Below are 16,714 nucleotides of genomic sequence, written 5' to 3' on the forward strand. Positions count from 1 at the left end.
TTTTTTCTTAATATGGATGTCAATGGGAGCTAATTTTCAACATTCTTCAAAATGACTTTTGTTGAGTAGAAAAATGAAGTTCATAAAAGGTTGCAACCACTTGAGAATTTGTAAACCGTTAGTAAATATTAAATGTTGGGTGAACTCACCATTTATTAGTGTTATTGAAGTAATATTTAGTATAACTGCTGCTGTTTTAGAGTTAATTTACTCTCTTTACTGTTAAACAATAGCTTTGTTTCGTGCCAGTACTGCACGATTACATAATCTATAGATTTAAAAAAAAAAAAAATTTTTTTTTTTGACTTTTCACTATCTTGTTCTCCCTTTACACTTGCACATGCACAGATATCATGCACTGTCAGTTGCTTGTGTGTGCTTTTTAAAAATTAACCTCTTGTTTACTGCCATTGGAAACTGTGGGAATAGTTTGTTGGTAAACTTTGGGTTCAGAGTAGGTCTGGTATATATGTATTGATTTGCCTTTTTAATTTATTATCGGTGTTGTTTTGTAAACCTATAAACATAAAAAAAATGTTAAACCTTGGGTTCAGATCAGGTCTGGATGTATAGCTAAAAAAAAAAAAAAAAAAAAAAAAAAAAAAAAATATATATATATATATATATATATATATATATATATATATATATATATATATATATATATATATATATATATATATACACATATGTATGTGTGTGTGTGTATGTGTATATATATATATATATATATATATATATATACATACATGCATACATGCATCCGTATGTATGTGTATATATATATATATATATATATATATATATATATATATATATATATATGTATATATATATATATGTATATATATATATATATGTATATGTATATGTATGCATAAGGTATATGTATGCTTAAGGTGATAATGAGTGGCGGAAGAAAGTAGTTCCTCATACAGAAGAATTTTTGAGACTCCCTGTAGGTGTTTGATTTTCTTTTTTATATACAAGATTATGCCGTCGAACGGTTGTATAAATGCAATATCACACGAGTAGCAGTGCGATATGGCTGTGTGTATATATGTGTATATATATATATATATATATATATATATAATACAGTTTTAAAAGTATATTTAATTATGTAACTTTTTTTATAAAAAAACTATAACAAAACTGTTACAGTTAGTTGTAAGAACACAATTACTAATTTTAAAGTTTAAGCTACTTATTGATTGACTAAAAAGGAAAGCTAAACAAATGTAAAGTAAAATTAATTAAAAAGACTGATATAATAATGTATTATAAATAATACTACTATTATAAAAATGTAAACTTAAAAAAAATAAAACTATTAAAATAATAAAAAACATTATTTTGTGAAAAATATCCCTTGATGTTAAGTCTATAGTCACGCAGTTATTTGTCAAAGACAACAGCAATGAACTACATTGACTAGAATTATATGTGCACAGACGTGTAGTGTTCATTTACAAAGTGACATCACCGTCTACTGGCCTAGCATAAATAGTGCATAATCTTGGCTGTTTTTGTTATGTGAACCAACCCTATGTTGAACTTCACACGGCCTTTAAGTGGAGGGCTTTATACAGTGGTTCTGTTAAAAAAGAAACCGTATTTATCTCTCTTATGCAAGCAATAATTGCCAACCACTTCAAGAGCTGAATTTATTTACAAGCAGAGTTCATGTTTATGCCACTAAAATAAATGCAATATGTGTTTATCTGCATGCATGCGTTTGGTTCTTCTTGATTTTGATGGTGGCTTCAGCGTGGATGAAAGAGCTCCTCCAGTCTGCTGAACACGTCAGTACATGTTTCAGCACATAGAGCCGCCTCTGCATCAGCCTTTACATTGACACATTCAACTGCTGGAGGTTGTTGAATTGCTATACTGCTGTATTGTTTAGCATTTGACACTTCTCCGCTTTTGACACACCGCCAACATTCGCTCATGCTGCCTTATTAAAAAAGATTCACGCAAAAATGAAAACTTGCCTGTTAATTTGCTCTCAGGGCTTAGAGGAACATTAGAGAGGATTGTTTTTAGGCATTAAATGCAAGTCAACTGGTATAAAAAACATGCAGTGGGCTGCGTAATTAATTATAGATGATTTAAAAAAATAATAATAATAATTTAATAGATTCTTTTTTGGTCCGGAAAACTGGTTCTGTATTCTAATCAGTATTTACTCTTCAGCACTTGCTTTCAGATGGAGCAACGTTTACTAAACAGTCATACTTTACTTACAAGTTACGCAAATAAAATCACTGATTATTTAATTGCCATTATCCTGAAATTGAAGGTAGTCATTTAATTTGACAGCTGTTTGTGTCACTTCTTGGTGAAATACAGCTATGTGTTGCTGCTATATCAGAAAGCAGGTGTAAACTACACATACATGCATACAGTGGGGGATATAGGTATTGAACATGTCACCATTTTTCTCAGAAAACATATTTCTAAAGGTGCTGTTGACATGAAATTTTCACCAGATGTTGGTAACAGCTAAATAAATCCAAATATGCAAGCAAAACTAATTTATTTACAAGTTAAGTTGTGTAATAAAATGAAATGACACATGGAAAAAGTATTGAACATATGAAGAAAGGCAGGTGTAAAAAGGCAATGAAAGCTCAGACAGCAGCTGAAATCTCTCAGTAGTTCTTCAGCAACACTCTGCCCTTTGTCATTGTAAATTTAATATTAGCTGCTTCAGTCCAACATCAACATTATCAGGATGATGAAGATGAAACCAGGGTGGACATTTCAGCAGGACAATGATCCAAAACACAGCCAAGGAAATTCTCAAATGTTTTCAGAGAAAAAAATTCAAGCTGTAGAATGGCCCAGCCAATTACCTGACTTATCCAAAATAAAGGCCAGATTTGATAGACAAGACCCACAGAACCATCAAGATTTTTACAATCTGTTGAAGTCTGTGAAAAACTCACACGTGAGCAGTTGATGTGACTTCATTCTCCATATGAGAGGTGTCATTAAGCTGCCATCACCAATAAAAGCCTGTTATATGAAGTATTAAATACATTTCAGTGATTCAGTACTTTCTCCTTGTGTCATTTCATTGTTATTACACAACTCATTTTTCAGATTTATTTGTTTTGTTTTACTTTTACGTTTGTATTGTTTGAGTTTGTACCAAAATCTGAGTCAATTCCATCTCAACAGCTTTTTTAGAATTATTATTCCCAGGAAAAAAATGTGACGTATTTTCCCCATTGTACATACAAACAATTAGATTAAAACAATTAATACACACGAATTAATATGTTGTGGAAAAAAGTTAATTAAATTTTAATAGACAAAACAAAAAAGGTAAAGGAAATATGTATGTGTGTACATTTTGGATTTTTTTTAAAGTCTTTGTGAAATGTTTATTTTGGTGACTGAAACAAAGGATCTGTATGTTGCGTATCATATTCATCATTTTTACATTAAATATAAGGCATTGACAAAGCTGAGTTTGTTTTTTGTGAAATGAATAATTTAGACCGGAACTTTTGATGTATTATTCTAATAAATTCACCATTTATAAAGTCACCAGTTGTCTTTTTTTCTTTGCTCTGGTAGCCACAAAACTACACAATGACTTGAAAGTGAAGATTTGCTTTTATTTGGTTTGATTTGTGTGCCCTCAAACCAAATGAAGAATTGACAGCAAAGTTTTAATTTCTGTTTAATATCTGTTATGTTTAAGAATTAAATCAGTAAGCTAGTGGTCTTTTGTGGCTCTTTGAACACGTTTAGATTCAGAATCAGAAAGAGCTTTATTGCCAGGTATGTTCACACATATGAGGAATTTGTTTTCGTGACAGAGCTTCTACAGTGCAACAGGATTACAGAGACAGGACAAAAACAGATAATAAATATATTTAAAAAAAATAGAAGTAAGTAGTTGAGTGCAAATATACAGAATGACAAGTGTATGTACGTGTTTATTACTATATACAACGTTATATGTGCAGCTGTTATGTGCAAATTGGCATGTAAAGTGTGTTGTTACATAAGTGTATATGTGTATAAATGTGTATAGCAAGTAGTGATGTTGGTTCTACAATTATTATCATCAAGTGTTCATGAGATTGATTGCCTGAGGGAAGTAACTGTTTCTGTGTCTGGCTGTTCTGGTGCGCAGTGCTCTGTAGCGTCGACCAGAAGGTAAAAGTTTAATGAGGCAGTGTGCTGGGTGTGAGGGGTCCAGAGTGATTTTGGCAGCCCTCCTGCTCGCTCTGGATAAGTACAGTTCTTGGGGGGTAGGAAGGGTTGTACCAGTAATTCGCTCAGCAGACCGAACTATTCGACGTAGTCTTTGGAGGTCGTATTTAGTAGCTGAGCTAAACCAGACAGTTTTAGCACAAGCATCTACATCACAACCTAATGCAGTTTTGACTACCCGTGGAAGTGGTCAAAAATGAAAAGGCGAATAAAATATTGGCCACATTTACACCTGCATTCATTTGTAATCAGATTAACAAAAACATAATAATACCTGGTGTAAACAGGGCCTTGATGGCCTGAGAATGAATAAAATAAGAACCAACTTTCATTTTTGGGTGAACTGTTTTTTTTTTGTTTTTTTTTATTGTCAAAAAAAAGACTTCTGGTCATTTCATACATCAAATTTTCTGCAGGCGACTCAGTACATATATTACCAACAGAAGCATTATGAAACAGAAGGCCACTTGTTTAGTTTGAAGTGCTTGAAGTGGCTGTTTTTAATGCTTATGCAACAGTTTTCACAAAGTTAGCACAGAGGTCCAGTAACTGAGCTCAGACTTTTTCTCCTCATCGCTGATCTGATCACTCTGAAGAAAGCGATCAAATGTCGGGCTGTAACATGTGAGCATGTGTGATATGTTTTTAAGGATTAAGGCTTTCAAAATGGAGCGTTGCTAGGGAGTGATATCCAGTTGTGCTGTAGTTCTTTTGGCAGTCGTAATCGGTGATGTACTTCTGCAGTAAGCATGTGATCATTTTGTGGTTTTGTATCCTCGCTTTTAAAATGGAATCAGAGTCCTTGGTGATTTTTTTTATTTTTTTTCTCAGTGTCAGCTTTCTGTTGCTATTGTTGTGCATGTAAAGGCAGGTGGGAGAGGTTCAGAACAACTTTTCAGCCCGTAACAATAGAGCAACGGGCAATACAACAGGGCTGTGGGTGTAGGTTGACAATGCACAAGAGCTGCTGGTGTTTCTGTGTAAAATTGTGGCAATATGGGAAGTGTCTTTTCATTTGTTTCCTGTCTGTGGGCTCATGGTGTGGTCTGGGCTGTGCTGAAGCCACACCTTTTACTGGCTTTCTTTTTCATGTTGTGAGTTTTAAGTGTGAAATTATTTATAAAAATATATTTCTTTTTCTCTTCATGTATATTTAGCTTTGCTATTTTTTTTCCAAGCATAGAATGATGACTATTGTACATTCTTATTCCATGATTTACATATTACACCTACTAAAATGTCATTCAGTGCAACAGTATGAAGCATAAAAATCTTGGAAAAGTCCCAAAAAGTCTAAGGATCACAGTGCAGCCCCAAAATAGTAATTTATTTAATTGTTTAAGCTCATATTTATAACAACTGTTATTATCTCATCCATAATTTGTTGTGGTGTAACGGATCACAAATCTCATGGTTCGGATAACACAATGATTTTTGAGTCACGGATCAAACCATTTTTCGGATCAGCAGAAAAGTTTTAAAAAACACATTTAATTTGTGGTTAGTTTTTCTGATTGCTCATACTGTAGATTTCATTTTTGAGCAGCTGTTATGTTCTTGTTTTGTTTAAAATGCAAAAATTTATGGTTGTCTATAATAGAATTTCACCAAATTGATTCTGAATGATAATTCGGATTACTTTCATTTATTTTCATTTACTTTTTGGTGTAAAGGCTGATTTATACTTCTGCATCGAGTGATCGGCGACCAACGGCGCATGCCTTGTGCGTTGCTGTGCATTGGTACTTCAGCATTCTGTGTTGCTCTGCAATAAGACTTCTGAAACGCTAGCTGGCAGTGAGGTTTTTATTTTCCTCTGTGTCAAGTTTTTTCGGTGGTGTTTTATTTATTTTTTTTAACGCTACCTTAATGTACAAGTAGCTAAAACTTGCTCATTCAGAGGCGGGAACCAGCGGACATGCAACAACTTTAGTCATAAGGTAAACACAAAACAAAAGTTTCCGTCTGAATCTCCTTCACAAGACTCCACACTTGTAAACACTTGCTCCATTGGGTTCGCGTGGCTCTCACCCCCACCCACACTCATCAGCGCTACCAAGCCGATCAATCACAGAGCTTGCACTACGCGTCGTTGCATTGTGTAGTTAAATTTTTTTGAGAGGTGCACGTCAGCAACGGCCACGGCGAGGGGTTTGCGACCATGCAAAGGCTGTGAAAGAGCATTCACGTGTGCTTGATGCAGAAGTATAAATTAGCCTTAAGTAATCAATAAATTGAGTTACTTTTTGAAGGAAGTAACTAGTAACTGTAACTATTTATGATTTTTCAGTAACTAGCACAACACTGCTTATTTTATAATGCCAGAATGACAATATAACAGCATCAAAATGTAAGTGCACTTTTCCAAAGAACACGTCATATTTTATTCTTAAAGGTTCAAGAAACCCTGGAGTATTTTTTTGAGATTTTAATAGATTTGTGTGTCTTGAGCATCCTTTAAGACAACGTTAGCACCTGTCAGCTTTAATAGTAGGGAAAACTGGATGATTTTGAGCTTTTGTCAGCTAATTTCATCTTCCGGGTTTAAAATGATTTTTGGGGCGGGATTAAAATCTGTGACAGCACAATATATATTGCATCACCAAAAATTACTAATGTCATGTCAGTGTGTTGTGCGATACGTCTATATGAAGAGTTCAGACGAAAAACCCTTTAAATCCATCAGACATTTTTTCTTGTAAATGAACATTTTCTATCAGGCTCCGATTAGGTTCAGGAGTTTCATGTTATATGTAATGAGAAGGTTATTAGCTAGTAAATAAAATAACTTTTTTCAAAAATGTCACTTTAGATAATTTTTTTTTTTTTTTTTTTAATCAAGGTACATTTTCTTTTGCGTCAAAACCAGCTAAATCCACCTGTGCTTTTTTTCCCCCAAAAACCTCTAAATCCACCTATTGAGACAAGACAAGAAAGAAAAAGAATTTTTTTTTTCCAAACATAAAACACATTACTCAAACCACCTAAAATTAAAAATACTTCTGTCAAGCAAGTGGCAGTTCATTCCGCTGTGGTAAACCAGGGAAAAAGGAAAATGAATGAATAAAATCTGTAAAGTAAGTACATTAATCAATAACATTAAAACTGACATTAATTAAATCTTAACTATCTGTTGTCATTTCTGATATTTGAGATTTAGATATAAAGTAAGTAGAACAATGTAAACATTGTAAGCTAAGCTTGGTAGATTCAAATATTGTAGTTTAAAACATTGTGAAACATCATTATCTGTGCATTGTCCATTAATATAAAAAAGCTTATCAGATGTATAGGTAATATGAAGTAGGCTAATATAAATGTATAGTTTTATGCATTGTATTTATCTTTTAAAAATTACTTACATTAGCATATAAATAACAAGGTGGGCCTACTGGGCAAAAAGGGGATGCCTCTCAGACAATTTTAGAAGCTGTCATTCAATTCGATCTCACCATACTCGGGGTCTTGGTCTCTTTTTGGTCTCTTGTTTATCCTCATAGTATCCATGCAGGATAAAAGAACTGCATCTTAACTGTCTTTCGTGAAACGCAGTTGCTGTTTAATGTATTGTATGGTAAATTGGACTCATTCAAGGAGCACCGCTGCGCAAACAATCGTTATGAATGCATGATACACTTCCGATTGTACATTGTTTTGTTTTTTTTGAGTTTTGAGGTTAGGGACGTTTTTATTTGCCATTCACTGACAGTCGGACAGGCTCATCCACTTCATCAAACTCCGTCTTTTTAAATCAAAAACGGAACCATCTCCTCATAAAGCCGGCATATCAGCACGCTGCTACATTGAAAACATGATTTGATTTGTGCTTTCTGATTGGTTCTCAGGATATAGCGGCTTTTGCTGTCAAAGGCAAGTGGTGTTTAGCTGATTTGCATACAAACTGTTATTTCTGAATAGGCTGATGCTGGGATTTAGATGATTTGAAGCAAATCTATTTGTTGATGGTGTACTACCTGCCTACAGCTTTCACTCAATGTCATTAGCTCATTTTTGGCGAAAGTGGCATTTAGCGGCTTTTGCATCTGAACTCTTCATATATTGACTATTGTGACAGGCCTAGCTTGGTCTTTCTTTGGTGCTGTTAAAACCACCAACATCAAACCTGTAGCTCTTTTATGACATGGTAGTAAATCACATTATAAATCGCAATTTTGATGAGCTAAATGCAATTCAATTTCCTTCAAATTGTGCAGCTCTAGACTCAAATGTGTTGCAGACAGCACCTCTTCAGTGCACGTTCTCCACATTGTTTGATATGGCAGACAGGAGTGTGGGTGTGGGCTGTTTTTGTGGATTGCTGGTGTCACTCATGATGGGTTACGCCTGCGTCTCTGACCCACTTCAGATGGAGAAAACGCACCTGGTCCTTCCGTCTCGCCTCCCTCTTTTACACTCTCTCTCTCCTCGCACTCTCTCGCTCTGTCACATTTACCCAGCCAGGATCTGGAGCCGCTCGGGCTGTCTGACCGTAAGTGCTCATCCGATAGGGAATCTCGCAATTCCATGGGGAGCAGAAATAAAGGAAAGGGCTTTATATCTCTCAGGACCATTTCAGAGTGCCTCATTTGTTTAGACTGGCCTTTTGAGTTGTCTTATTTCGCTTTAAAACTTTTTCCTTTCTTAAAAGAATGTTTTTACTAACAAAACTTGTATAAAAGTATAATAATGATAAATGTTATGCTTTTTTTTCTCTCTGCAGGTAAAAAGAAGCTTCCAAAAGAGCTCAAGCTTCCAAAAGAGGTGTTCGAGAAACCGGCACCTGCTCCTACGTAAGATTTTATACAGATTTAATTTAGTTGGTTTTGTGGTTTTTAACAATTATAATTGGTAACAGGTTTTTAAATCATGTAATATGTCTGAAAGTGAAAGTACAATAGGTTGTATAATTAAGGCTGGCTTCAGATTGGGAGTTATTTACCGTGTCAGACAAGGACACTCAATGGGATTTCTTTGTCACGCAGACCCCCAAGAGACCTGGACTCCAAAGCCTGCGTTACTATTGGAGATAAGGTGCGTTTCATCATCCTTTCTTAATTGAGGAGAATCATGCATATTCAAATGCCTCTTCCTCTTTATATTGTTATTTTTGGCGTTTAATTTTATTCTCATGTATTTGGTTTATGATGATTCTGCTTTTTGACTTTGTAGAGAATTTAAAGCATTAACTGTGTCAGTTCTCTCAGAATTGTGACCTTTTTCTCTGAATTTTTGTTATTCTGACTTCTCTCAGAACGAAACAAAAATTTTTAAGATAGTGAAAAAACTGCAAGATACAGTCTTAGAATTGTTGGAAAATGTTTGAATTGTGATGTAAACAGATGTAAATTTAGATTTGTGAGAAACTTTTAATACTTTTTGAGATGTAAACTCAATTGCAAGACGTAAACTTGGAAATACAAGCTTGTGAGCTCTAAGATGTAAACCAAGAATTCTGCCCTCCACTGATTCTTCTTTCCATAATAACTGCATTATTTATTATTTAATATTTGCACAATTTAAATTGCACATATCGCACTACGTTGCTCTAATTCATCTTGAATTGCACATACCCACTGTACATATACATTTGTAATTCTGTTCATATCTCTCTGCACATCTCTGATTATTAATAGCAACCTGTACATATATTCATCCATTGTAAATCTCTTTTCATAGTTAAAACAATCTGTATATAATGTTCATAGTACATCTATCTGTATATATCACCGTAGTTTTTCTATAATTGCACTTTATAACTTATACCTATGTCCTGCACTTGCTGCTATTGCACTCCTGGTTAGACCTAAACTGCATTTGGTTGCCTTGTACTTGTGTAATGACAATAAAGTTGAATCTAATCTAATGTAAAGAATTTTGAGAAAACCGAAATGTGAGATGTAAATTCTAAATTGTGAGACATAAACTATGAATTATGAGATGTAATTGTGAGAAGTAAACTCTGAAATAAATGAGAAACTCCGAATGACAATGTAAATTAACAATTGCAAGATAAAAACAAAATGATACGTGGAAATTAAAAGTCAGAAATGCAGGATACACTCTAGCAATTGTGAATTTTACATTTTCAATTGTAAAATCTCAACTCTGAATTGCATGATGCAGACTTGTCTGTAAACTCTTAACTGAATTATGAGGTGTAAACTTGACTTTGTAAGGTGTAAACCCAGAATTGTGAGATTTCAAATGGAAGTGTGTGAATTCACATAAAAACCGTCAATTATGATTAATTATCATTAATTATGATTATGCAATTGTGAATTTGATAATAAATTCTTAAGAGACTAAGTTTCTGCGGGGTCTTTAAATGGCTTAAATCTTAAAATTTCAATTTTAGGCCTTAAAAAGTCTTAAATCTACTAAAAAAAATAAAATACTGTGTTGTAGGTCTTAAATATTTTTTTTAAACAGGTTTTAATTTTCCTTTGTTATTGTATAGCTACCCAATCTGGCCAAAACCCATACAATCACCAACAATCATCTTAATTAAATTTTTTATTTAAAAAGGTGATTATAAACTCCTATCATAATGGTTTAATTATTTTCCTTACAATAACATATGTTTAAAAGTGCTCCATGTATTTACTGCCGAGAACACTGACCTGGACGGATTGTTGTGCATAAATTTAGTTTATTATAGTTTTTAAAACTTTTAAAACATTTGTTCATTTTTTATTTAAAGAAATTTTATGTTGGGAAAAAAGTGTAAAAACAGGCAAGTTCTACTTGTATCCATACACTATTTAAAATATTTTGCTAATTTTTGATTAATTTAATCTGATTAAGGTTATAATTGAACTAAACCGAAATCGGATTACGACGTGGAGTATGGCGATATTAGTTCCATTATTGAAGTACAATACAGATGTGTAAACACTGGAATCAAAAACCTTAATCGCCGCATTTTGTGACAAGAAATTTCATACACGCACAGCTGTTTGACACTATTTTCTGCACCTACCGAGTCAGAGAAAGACCACAAACACCTGCATCGCGAAATGTGGAGGTTTTTTTTTTCCCCATACGGCAGGCGGTTTCAAATTCCATTTAAACAACACTCTTTCAGCAGGTCAGACTCTCATCCAATATCTCGTTTGTCATGGGGGGCATGCATGAAATGTTCCCAAGTGAAAGTGCCAAACTGCAGTTAAAGTCGACAAATTAAAAATGAAACATCTGAAATTACATGAAACTCCGGATGAAATGTGAATAGTGTGCTGACACAATGACGTTAATCGAATTATGTGCTATAACATGTAAAACGGGATCGTGAAAGGAACATTCATGCATTCCTGTTGTAAGGTTGATAGACTTATCTTTTCAAATGGCATATTTTGCATCGCTTTATATGGTGATGCAACTCCTTGTCCTGGGCTTGATATGAAAGCTTGGCTCGGTGGAAGACCTGCGGGTCGTAAACAACGGCCCAGTGCACATTACAGCCCCTTTTGACTGTGTCTGATTGTAGGCAGCCTGGAATGCACTTTACTGCCTCTGGGGCTGTAAAAATATTTATTTTAAACTCATCAAATAAGTGGAATTTTCCATTGGCAAAGATTTGAGGCTTTTTGTCGTACAACCAACAAGTATGTAACGTCAGTCTTTTTCATATCAAATCAGGTTGGCACATATGATCTTTTGTGAAGAATGTAGCCGCCAGGTTTAAGGCATTTGTTGTGATTTGCTAGAGATAGTGAGCTGAAACCAGTTTGGAAACGTTATCTCTGGGAATTGCGTGCTGCCATTCTTTATGCCTCATAGGAAATGCTCACTTGTGGTATTTTCTTTCTTTTTTTCTATTCAGATGTCTTTCAGACTGCTATTGGTGTAGAATTCAGTCTTTTTTCATGTTTCATCTGTGTATACAGTTGAAGGCAAAATTATTTGCCCTCCTGTACATTGTTTTTTTCCTTTTCAAATATTTCCCAAATAATGTTTAAAATTGAAGTTTTGGACTCTTCTAAAGCACAAAAATACCATAATATGTTTGCAGAAACATGCTACGTGAACACTGAATAAAACACATGAGGTGTACCTGAGGTGATCATGTCATCAAGTTTTCTGTTGTTCAGCTGCAAAAAATAGAAACCATTTCAAGGCTGAATTTACACTGCAGATCATGATGGTCAATTCCGAATTTATTATTTTTTTTTAGCTTCAATTTTTTAAAAGTGACTCGTATCCGATTGTCTGCATTTACACAGCATACAGCAAGGTGCATGAGCAGAAAAAAAAGAGCGGGCGCTGACTGACAGCTGATAATAAAAGAGCGCCCTTTTCTCCATTCCTGTATTTAATCTGTTTGTAGGGTTTCATTTTTTTTTTATTCGTTTTGACAAGCTGTTTTACTAGTTATGACAAAAAAGTTCTCATTTGGCCGCTATCTTTTAATCTAGACCTTTTAAAACCGGTAGCTATTTTTATGTCATGTCCATTGCGTGATTATGAATGTGATGTATGCAACAGTTTTAGTTTATAATGGTTACGTGGTGGATATTGCTCTGTCTGTCTGTCTGTCTGTCCTCTCTCTCTCCTCTCTCTCTCTCTCTCTCTCTCTCTCTCTCTCTCTCTCTCTCTCTCTCTCTCCTCTCTCCTCTCTCTCTCTCTCTCTCTTACATGCTTAAATACTTCTACTACATGACAATATAACAGCTTTTTTAGTCCTTGTGTATGAGATTTAAGGTTTGGGACTCTGACGTCATTCACAATGGTTTTTAATGATGCGCGACTCGCACTGACAGGTAAAAATCCGATCTACCTGCTTACACTGCAATCACCCGATCTACCTGCTTACACTGCAAACACGAGAACACAGATTCGGTTCATATCGGATAAATTTCCACATGTCTGAATCTGATTTGAGTAAATCGAATCGATGTGATATTTTTATTTATTTATTTATTTTAATTTTTTTTCCTGCTTACACGCACTTGGACCATATCCGATCTCTGCCACATGGGAGAAAAAATCAGAATTGAGTCACTTGAACCATGCAGTGTAAATGCAGTCTAAAATATAAATTGCAGGTATTGGTTAGGACCAAAACTGAATATTCCTTTTATTGTGTGCCGTTGCTTTGTTTAGAACAATACTTAAATCAGCCTTAAATCGGCTCGATAGTCAGGCGCACTTGCGTCAATCTGGCAACCTGCGCTTGCTTGTGTTTTGATCCAGGAGTGCAATACCAAGTTCAACCACTGGGTGTCAAACTTATGAACTTTCTGAAAGCATGTCTCATATTGTCAGAACCTCTACACACAAATCAAATAAACAATAACAATATATAAATAACAATATATCTAGTAAAATATTATTTACTGTCATCATGGCAAAGATAAAATGAATCAGTTATTAGAAATTAGTTATTAAAACTATTATGTTTAGAAATGTGTTCTCTCCGTTAAACAGAAACTGGGGAAAAAATATTTAGGAGGGCTAATAATTCTGTCTTCAGCTGTATATTATATGTTTTATGGTGTGTGTTTTATGGTCATGGTTTCTTGTTGTGAGCAGAACTTTGTGGTGAAGGCCGATGATTTGGAGCAGATTGGAGAGTTGGGACGAGGGGCGTATGGAGTGGTGGACAAGATGAGACACGTCCCCAGTGGTGTAATAATGGCAGTAAAGGTGAGTTCATGCACGCTATAAGCATTCTGTATAAAAAATGTCAAAAGCTTATGCACATTTGGACAGTTGATTAGAAATTATTTGGCTGTCCAAGTTGGATTCTTCTCTTGAATTTACTATTGCAGTGCACATTAGTTTTTAAACGAGTCATGAACTTCTTTCTGTGTATGAACTGTACTGTTCCCTGGAATCCTCTTTTAATGGCATCAAGATTTTGTTCATCAAATACTAGAAGTAATAGGCTATTTTCTGTTCTGTTCTTTCATTGGAAGACACTGGCTACATTTACATGGACCATTTTTTGTCAATGTGAGGTAATGGAACACAGTTGCAGATCTGTTATCGTACTCTAAACATTGTTATCTGATTTATAGGCTAATATCCTTTCATTTTTTTTTTTATTAGGTATATCTTAGGTCAGACTTAACAATAAGTCTTAATAATAAGTAAATGCAACGTATATAATAATATAGATACAAATACACATGCACTAACACCATAAAACATTAGTTCAATTTACCAATCAAGAAAGCACCATGAAAACAAAATGATACACTAAATAAGTATATATAAAACAAAGAACAGAAACAAAATAAAAATAAGGGTGCTTTCACACCTGTGAATCGATTCATTTGTTCCGAAACAGGGATTACAATTGTTACAGTGTTGCTCTTTATTCTTGGTGCAGTTTGCTTTCACATGGCAAAGTTTCTAAACGGACCAAAAGAGCTAAAACAAGTCACGTGTGAGTAAACTCTCCTCACATTGGTCAGAGTTTCAGGGTTTATTTTGTCCCGCTCAGCTGTCAGGGGGGTGGTGATTTGGTGGTGTTTGAAAAGGTGCGCGCGAGGAGGGATGTGGTGGGGTGCGTGACGTATTTGAGGACCAGGAGAGAGACGTGCGATTTCCGGGAGATTATCACACGTTTTTCGACTCCCGAAACTTCTGGGAGACTTGGGATGTCTGGAATGACCTCCCGCCCCAACTCATAATTCTCTCTTCATACAGCCATATGCCTTTTAAATATCCATAAAACACTGTGATATAACCGGGCTCGGATCGTACTGCTTTCTCACTACAATCGATCCGCTCCAGAGTTCGTTTCAATCGACCCGAGACCATCTCATTCAAGCATTCGGAGCGATTGTTTTGGCGTGGATCCGAACACGATTGCTGGATTCACATATGCCAAATGAACCGCGCCAACTGGGCAAACGAGACAGGTTCTGAAACAAAAGTTTAGGTGTGAAAGCACCCTAAATGTATAGAAAAATAGACAAATAAGTTATAGGTGTCTCCTTAAAATGTTTCTGAAAAGGGTTTCATGCTTTCTGAAACTCTTTTGGCTTTAGTTTTATAGCAATCCGAATCTTTTCTATCTGAGAGCATGTCGAAAAATAAAAACCCATTGGCGATAAGGAGGGAGAGCTGCTTTCTATAGGTTTTAAAGTGGGGCTGGGCAAATAATCGAAAAGTAATTGAAATAATCTAATTTCGATTTTTTTATTTTTTTTTTTGTTTCCCTACCTCGTGTTTATTTTAGGCAACTTGTTTTAATTTCAGTTGTTCAACGTTGATGTTCAATAAATAATCATAGATGGCAGAGTGTGTTTCCTTCAATTATTTTAAAATTAAGTAATGCAGGAATTAATATCCAACCTCTGCATGAACATATGACAGAGCTGAGTGATTTTACACTATTCAGCAGTCTACATGTTTGTTGAAACATACGCTTCAAATTTCACCGTAATTATGATAAATTAACCAAAGATGTAATTAAACATACTGTATGCCTCTTTGTTGTGGAGATTAATAAATGTGTAATCTGTAAATTTTGCATTTTGCGTTCTGAGGCAACTTTGAAACACGTCTCGTGCTGTCATTGCCCAGTAATCCATAATAAACAATTCAGGGCTTAAGTTTTCAAAATAAAAGTCTCACATATAAAGTAAGTGAAATATATGCTTAAAATAACTAAGGGAAGAAAGTTATCACTTTGGTCTCACTAGAAAACGCTTGGCTTATCAAACGCAGCCTGAGGCGTACATATTAATGATCTCAGAGATTTTTTATTGTCTCAGAGCTGCATATTAGCCGTGTTCTCTAGATTGATTGTCAGGTCCGGATGAATGACCTAAAGTAGGCATGCATGCAAATGCGGAGGGGATGAGTCTTGTCACAGTTTGTTTTCTCTTCTGGTTGGCCCGTTGTCCACTGGGGTTTTGCACTTGTGGAATTTACATGAGAACAAGGAAACTGGTGTCTTTTATTATTCTTTTATGCCTTGATATACCCAGATTTTCATTATAGAACACTTTATTTTCCATTAAACTTTAGATTTGCACAACCATATTAAAGTGCACTTTACAAAACTGAATTTATTTGATTAAAATTTACAGAAAAAGTAAAATAGTAATATTGTAAAAATATTTTTAAATATAAAAAACACTTCTATTTTGAAAGATTATGAAATGTAATTTATGATGGCAACTGAATTTTCAGCATCATTATTCCATATTAATGTTAATATTTTTTTCGTGACTCTTACTCAATTAATTAAATGAACACTGTTTATTTGAAATAGTATATTTATTTATTTTTCATAACATTTAATTTTTCCCCCTGCAGCGTATCCGGGCCACAGTAAACACACAGGAGCAGAAGCGGCTGCTAATGGATCTGGACATCTCGATGAGAACAGTGGACTGCTTTTACACAGTCACCTTCTACGGGGCCTTGTTCAGAGAGGTAGAGCTGTTAGCATTTGATCCTCCTGCACAAAGTGCTGATTGTACAGACAATAGGCCAGTTATCTGAATCAGTGTCCGCGTAA

General features: G+C 34.7%; 1 protein-coding gene across 1 annotated transcript in view; it reads left to right on the forward strand.

Annotated features, from left to right (window-relative positions):
• The window catches only part of map2k6 (mitogen-activated protein kinase kinase 6), a 43,709-nt gene that overhangs the window by 12,230 nt on the left and 14,765 nt on the right, over positions 1-16,714 (forward strand). The window contains exons 2-5 of the mRNA XM_056469366.1: positions 8,957-9,026; positions 9,219-9,267; positions 13,768-13,881; positions 16,510-16,629. Coding sequence (XP_056325341.1) covers positions 8,957-9,026; positions 9,219-9,267; positions 13,768-13,881; positions 16,510-16,629 — 353 coding nt within the window. The remainder of the gene's footprint in view (positions 1-8,956; positions 9,027-9,218; positions 9,268-13,767; positions 13,882-16,509; positions 16,630-16,714) is intronic.

This window comes from Danio aesculapii, chromosome 12, assembly GCF_903798145.1.
Source record: "Danio aesculapii chromosome 12, fDanAes4.1, whole genome shotgun sequence".
In the NCBI taxonomy this organism is placed as follows: Eukaryota; Metazoa; Chordata; class Actinopteri; order Cypriniformes; family Danionidae; genus Danio; species Danio aesculapii.